Genomic DNA, 7,044 nt, shown 5'->3' on the forward strand with positions numbered 1-7,044 from the left:
TAACAGATGTTATTGAAAATGCCAATAAACAAATTTTAAAATAAATGGTGTGATTGTAACAAGGGCTCTTAAAGAGGGCAGCGGGCTATTGAAAAAGACAGAGCACTGATGAGCGCACACTCGCACCACACAAGGACGGGCCTATAGGGGAATAGGGCAACCCCAAACCAAAAACACCAAATTCTAGCCTGGGCCAGATTTTTGGTCAAAGTGGGCCACTTTTCTGCCCCATCTGACCCAGTGTGATAAGTTACTTCACTGGGCGGCTAGTAGTTTTGACCAGTGCTACTGAATAATTCCTTAAAATGCACATTTTGCATCACATGTCATCAAAATCCTCCCCCTTAGGCACTACTAAATTGCCTGTCAATTGCAAATGTGGGCCACTTTTTCATTGGTGCCCGAGACAATGTTTTGCTCCAGTCCGAACCTGGCTCGCACTAGCGTCCAATCATGAGAAGGCAGTCTTCCTCAATCCAACATTGATTGCAGCAGAATAAAGAGGGAAAGAGGGCTCAAGGACAGGGCCTCTTTTACTTTCCATGGCAGCCATTCCAAGAAAGGAGCCGTCCCGGAGAGGATGCGTGGTGAGGGAGGAGGACACTAGTTCAGCAGGTAAGGTCTGATTTAACAAGCACTATGATTGGCTCCTGCAGACTACTAGGGGCCTCACTTTAGTTGGGCCCTAACATTAATGGAAGGTCTAAAAGCTTAGAGTAAGGCTTTGGTTCCTTCCATTATCTCACGGTTCACCTACATCAATTTATATGGCGGAGAGGAGGGGTGGAATGTAATTTGCTATACTCCAGCATTTGCGTCCAGTACGCATGTTCATTCTGGTGCACATGCTAGGGATCTCTCTGGGTCCTGCCTGCTTTTTGCACCATGCGTACATGACAGGTAGTGTTTACTTCATTTGCATGGGAGGGCAAAAGCGCATGGCAAAAGGCATCTTACACACTTGCATGCCACATTTTGCCCTGTCCTTTTGCACTCCGCTGTGCAAATGACGAACATGTGGCTGCAGAGAGCCGCTTATGGACGGGTAAGGGGATTGTGGTTGAGTGATGGGACTCAATGGCTGGTGTTTTGCTATATATAATCAGGCTGTTTCTAATAGGAAGTCAGCTCTGCGCTGCCTCGCACCCTGACCTAGTCTTACCACACCCCATCACAAAAAAAGAGCCAGTCTTAGAGTCACTGCTCTGTTTTTGAGCACAAACAAACACCAGAACTTGCTGCTCTACGCAAACATTAAAGCTCCCTTTTTGGCTGACCTTAATGTTTCAGTTCTTACGAAACCAGATTGCAGAGGATTTAGATATAAGCTGTATATCATTACAAGATTTGGTCTCTATATAAGCCTTGCGTGTGACATTGTTGCATTCATGTGAATTGCCCTCTGCCGTCTAAACCGCCACAATATGAATGTTAAGGTGAGTCTCTTGCTTTTTGCTGTAGCTGGGATAACCATTATGGCTCTGGTCTGGGTCAGTTTTCCTAGGGGAGATAGACCTGAAAACTGCACCTCACTAACTCGCGATGCCTTGGAGGAAGACCCTACTGGCCAACTCCAAAGCCTGGTGTTTTCTGACCTCAACCCTACGGAACTATCTCAGGTGGTGCAGTACCTCAAGGAGAACCTTGGCGTGGACTTGGCCGACGCGGCCGAAGCAAAGCCTTCTGACAATTGTGTTTACTTCTTAGATGTCCAGTATCCCAACAAGCAAGAAGCCCTGAATTACTTGGACAAAAGTGGACCCAGGCCAAAGAGGGAGGCGCTAGCAGTGGTTTTCTTCGGCAGCCAGCCAGTGCCCAATATCACAGAGTATGTAGTGGGCCCTCTGCCTGCCCCAACGTACCACTTGGATATCACGCTGCAAAAGTACAAAGGCCATCTCCCCTACTACCGCCGACCAGTGATTGAAAAAGAGCACAGGGATGTCTACAATTTAATCTTCCAGAAAGAGCTTGCCAAGGCACCGACATTTATAGAAGACACGTTTGGGTACAATGGGGCAAGCTGTACAGATCTTAACTCCTCCCCATTGGGTTTTCGATCTGGGGACCGCAGAACTTGGTTTGTCTTGTCCCAAAATATGACTGACAGTGAGACTTTCCTGTATCCGGCAGGCCTGGAAATTCTTGTAGATCATCAAAGTCTGAATACCTCAAACTGGAGGGTGGCAAAAGTGTTTTACAAGGGTGAATACTTCCAGGATATGGTGCACTTGGAAGAAGAGTATAAGGCGGGCAAAGTGAGTGTGCTAAAAGTTGGGCAACAACCCAAAGAGGACATTGCTTCATTGAAGCCCAAGCTGTTCGGCACTGCAAACGCCCCCTTCCAGTATGAACCTACTGGCCCACGCTACAGTGTAAAGGACAACCAAGTGCACTTCATGTCCTGGAGATTCTCCTTTGGGAAAAATGTCAATTCAGGATTGCGGCTTTTTGACATAAGGTTTAATGGGGATAGGATTATCTATGAGCTGAGCGTGCAGGAGGCCACTGCAATCTATGGTTCCAATGCTCCTAGCGGCATAGTGACCAGGTACATAGACAGCTGTTTTGCCATTGGAAGATGGTCTCGTGAGCTGGTTAGAGGGGTAGACTGCCCCTACTTGGCTTCCTACGTGGATACGCACCATATAATGGAATCCCAGACTCCCGAAACTGTCAAAAACTCGATATGCATTTTTGAGCAAAACTCTGGTGTTCCCTTGAGGCGCCACTATTCCAGTCACAAGTCTATGCGTTATGGAGGGTTATCTAGTACTGTTCTAGTCATCAGGGCCATCTCGACAATCAGCAACTATGACTACGTTTGGGACTTTATCTTCTATCAAAGTGGAGCGATCGAAGCCAAAGTCTCCTTAACGGGTTACATCAGTTCTTCCTTCCTCTACGGCGATGGTCTGGATTTCGGGTCTAGAGTTGGAGAACACATCTTGGGAACCCTCCATACCCATTCTATGAACTATAAAGTAGACTTCGACATCGCAGGCAAGTCCATCTCTTATTTATTTATTTATATTTATTTATTTATTTATTTATTATAATTATTTATTGTGCGCTAAAGCCACATGGGCGTCAAAGCGCAATACCATAGCATCCTAACGGACAAGGGAAAGTCAAAAGAGCAAGGCTGAAATTGAAGAGCAATGCGTAAGATTCAGAGCAGAAGCTATAAATCAGTCACTCATCAGGGGGTTGCTTTACGAAAATAATTCAGAGAATCGGAGAGTTTTAAATGTTTTCCTGAAGGATAACAGGGGAGATTCAGACCTCGTGGAGGTAGGAAGAGCGTTCCAAGATGCCGGTGCTAAGACCTGAAATGATGTTCCACCCGCACGGGGGCCTTTGGTGCTTTAGCAGAACACAAGATGTTGAGACCCCCGAGCGCAAGTCACGGGTTGGTTTGTACCACTTGAGACGCTCCTTGAGATATTCCAGCTCATTGCCATGAAGGCATTTGTGTGTTATCGGTAATGTTTTTCAATTGCGCTGGGATACCACCAACGCAAATAGCGTTACCGCTACTCGGTCCAGCGATATTAGCACGGCATCACGAGTAGCTGCAAGGCAGTAAATCCCTGGGGTGGGGGGGTGCTATTAGCGCTTGCGCCAATTGCGCTGGTGCTTTTAGCACCGAAAATGCCCTCTCCGCCGTCACATTCACCTCCAGCTCGAGTTGGAGGTGAATGTGGTCATACTCGTAATTGGGCCAACCCTTAAATGCAGCGGTTGTAGCTTTGCTGCCACATTTAAAGTCGTGATGAGGCCCATAGTTTTAAAATAATAGCCCCCGAAATTATATTTTTAATACATTCTTTTTTCTTGTAATCCATTGCCACTTTCACTTTTTAAACTTAAAAAAAAAGCTTTTTTCCATAACAGTAAGTTAAATTCTTTGATCAAGGAGGCAACATCCTGGAACTCCCAATCATATAACTTCAATCATTTAAAATATTATTCATTATCATTGTGTCTACTTATTTTCACTACCACTTTCTGGATTTTTTCTAATAGTCATATCTAATGTATTGTTCATAAAAATATTACTGAATAATGATAAGTGTAAACATTGGCATTGTATTTAATGTTTTGCTTCAGTGTGATATCTGATCATTGTTTTACTTATTTATTATGCCATCAAAGCTCTGTGGGCTTTGAGAGGGGCACTACTGCAAGAGATCTGAACCTCCGATAGACCACAGACTGACAGTGCATTAGAAGAAAGACAATAGTTTGCAAAATTAGCATAGATGATTAAAATGTTCATATTAATGTTATAACCTTTTTTTTTAAAAAACAATATTTTGTTTAGCAATTTTTATTAGGCTTTGTAATGGATAAATGCAGGATATAATCTTTTAATATATGTGTAACACATACTCATTCTATGTGTCATACAAAGTTCCATACCTGTGTAAATATTGACTCTTATATGGAATGTATTTTAATATCTGATCACTATCCTGTGATCACTTCTTTTGAGCTGCAGATTAAATAATTTCTTGTAATAGATGTAGGTTTCAAAATACCCTACTTTGTATTGAAAAAATGTGTTCAGTCCATGAAGGATTTTCAAAAACAATTTATTAAAATCAATAGGATGATACCTTGATAGTTAATTAATGGGATTGTTATGAAGATGCTCTCAGTGGTCACATAATAGCTTTTGTTTCAAAAATAAAATAGGATGACACATAATCCCATGTTAAAATAATTTCGGAAACCATCTAATGAAAAACGTAACCCTGATTTATTGAAACATATTCTAAAATAAAGAATTGATTTCAACAAAAAAAAACATGTGAGCATGCTGGTGGGTCCTTGCTAAAAGGCAAATTCAAACTATCTATTAAAAAGTAATGAAACTAGTAAGACAATGGCTTCTTATTTGAAAATCAAATAGGAACGAAACAGGACTCCCAAAATTAGAAATATATTTAGAGTTAGTTTAACTATGTAAAAGGATATTTTGCAAGTCTTCACTGACCTTTGTAAAGATGCACATTACAACACAACCAATTTCGAATCTATTTTTAGTATATTGCAGAGAATCACCTAAGCAGACTGTGATCTTATTTCACTGAATTCTCCCTTTAGCATAAGTGAAATGTATAAAGCCACCAAGTATCTAAAAAAGGGTAAAGTGCCTGGTCAAGATGAGTTTTCATACCATTTCAATGCATATTTTTCAGTGATTTATCGCCCAAATGACTCGATCTTTTTGCCTCCTTTGTTGAGAACAAAAATCTGCATGCTGTTTTACCGGAGGTATAGTGATTTCATTTCCTAAACATGGCAAAAACAGCAAACCATCCAAAACTGTCTACGCAATTTCTTTGATTAAATTTGATAATGACATGTTTGCAAAATACTGTGCCAATTGGATTGAATGTTGTCTGCCTGTTTCATTAACCCAGATAACATAGGCTATGTTAAGGTTCACGTCTCCTCGCCTAACACATTTCTCTGTTTCAATATAAATCATCTTCTCCATCAATCATATGATAGGTTTGTGGATATAGACTTAGATGCTGAGAAAAATTTTGTTTGAGCAGAATGGGATTTTCTTTTCAATTCTTTAAATTGGCATGGCATTGTTTCTAACTTCATTTCTCTGAATACGCTTCTTTAATCAAATCATAAAGAATCAATTTTTATAAATGTCCAATTCTCTCACCATTTTCCACTGTCAAGAGGCACAAGGCAAGCCTACCTGTTATCACTGATAATATGTGTTATTGGCATGCAGCCCTTCCTTGAAATGCTTAGACTAAACCCTGATATACCCAATGTCAAAGGTAATAGGGCAGACATTTAATTTGGATATGCAGACAAAGTATTGCATGTTCTTGTTGCATTTAGGTGCCATAATTGGATGTCTTCTGGATTCTATTGGTCTTCTTTCATGCTTCTCTTGATGTAAGCTAAGAAAGGACAAATCAGAAATCCTCTCTCTAAACACGTTTTTTATTATGGGTAAAATTGAAGATGTGTGAATGAAATGGTGCCCTACTAATGTTAAATATATCAGCATTAATATCTCTTCTTCTATTAAAAAGACTATTACATTTATTACACACACATTAATGTCTAGATTAGCAGATTGCACAGGCTCCTGACCTTCAGTATATGTAACTAGTTGTTGTTGTTTAGAAGCAGTCAGCCAGGATTCCAAGATGGCGGCCGAGCGGAGCGGACGTGTGTGAGCGTAGCTCCGTCCCCCGGCTCGGGCCGCAACATTAAGCACCTCACTTCGAGAGCCTACCGAGACACCCGAGAAGCGACTTCCCCCCCAGATAGGGAGGAAGGTGAAACAACCTCCCTCCGACAAGCAACGGAACGTGGGGAACACCAAAAGAGATCGAGCGCCGGCCCGGACCCTCCCCTCCCCCGCACGAAGCAAGGAATCGTCCCGCACCAAGGGGCACGACTCCCGCCGAAAGAACCAGCCCGGGCGGAACGAGGGGAACCAGCCGGGTCACAGCCAGACGGAGCGAAGCAAGCTCCCCAACTCCCCAACCGGCGCACCCCGCAAGCGCAAGATCAGCCCCAGATCCGACGCCGCACACAGCGGCGGGAAGCACACCGATAAGGACGAGACCAGACAGCGAGACCCACCCCCACATCAGGAATCGAGCGAGCCCAGCGAAGGGAGCGAGGTGCCCGCGGCGGCTGAGAGGCGGACGGCAGACCCTCGAGAGAGCCCCCGGAGCAACTAACGGATCAAAGGTACGAGGCGGGGGGAAGGCAGAGGGATAAGTGGGAAGGAGATATCCCCACAAAAGTCGTTGGCAAGAGGACCTCCCCCCATCCAGCGCAGAGAAAAAAGAAAGACACGTCGAGGCAGGGGGAAGACGGGGAGACAAATCCTCGTGCAACACCCAAAGTTGGAGGGAGATAGGGAACCTCCACGGCAGACCCTCCCCCCGCCCCCGGCACAAGGCAGAAAAGCGGGTTAGCAAAAGACAGCAGAAACACAACACAAACGCGAAAAGGGGAGACCATCAGGCAGGGTCTAACCCGGGTCCC

At 43.8% G+C, this 7,044-nt stretch overlaps 1 protein-coding gene across 1 annotated transcript; it reads left to right on the forward strand.

The window, feature by feature from the left end:
* The first annotated feature begins 1,424 nt into the window (after positions 1-1,424).
* Positions 1,425-6,734, forward strand: LOC138520439 (amine oxidase [copper-containing] 3-like). The gene is made up of 2 exons (XM_069632828.1): positions 1,425-3,003; positions 6,316-6,734. The coding sequence occupies exons 1-2, from the start codon at positions 1,425-1,427 to the stop codon at positions 6,732-6,734; spliced, it is 1,998 nt and encodes a 665-aa protein (XP_069488929.1).
* Positions 6,735-7,044: the final 310 nt, after the last annotated feature.

The sequence above is a fragment of the Ambystoma mexicanum genome, chromosome 13 (genome assembly GCF_040938575.1).
Source record: "Ambystoma mexicanum isolate Mex_15411 chromosome 13, UKY_AmexF1_1, whole genome shotgun sequence".
Classification (NCBI taxonomy): domain Eukaryota; kingdom Metazoa; phylum Chordata; class Amphibia; order Caudata; family Ambystomatidae; genus Ambystoma; species Ambystoma mexicanum.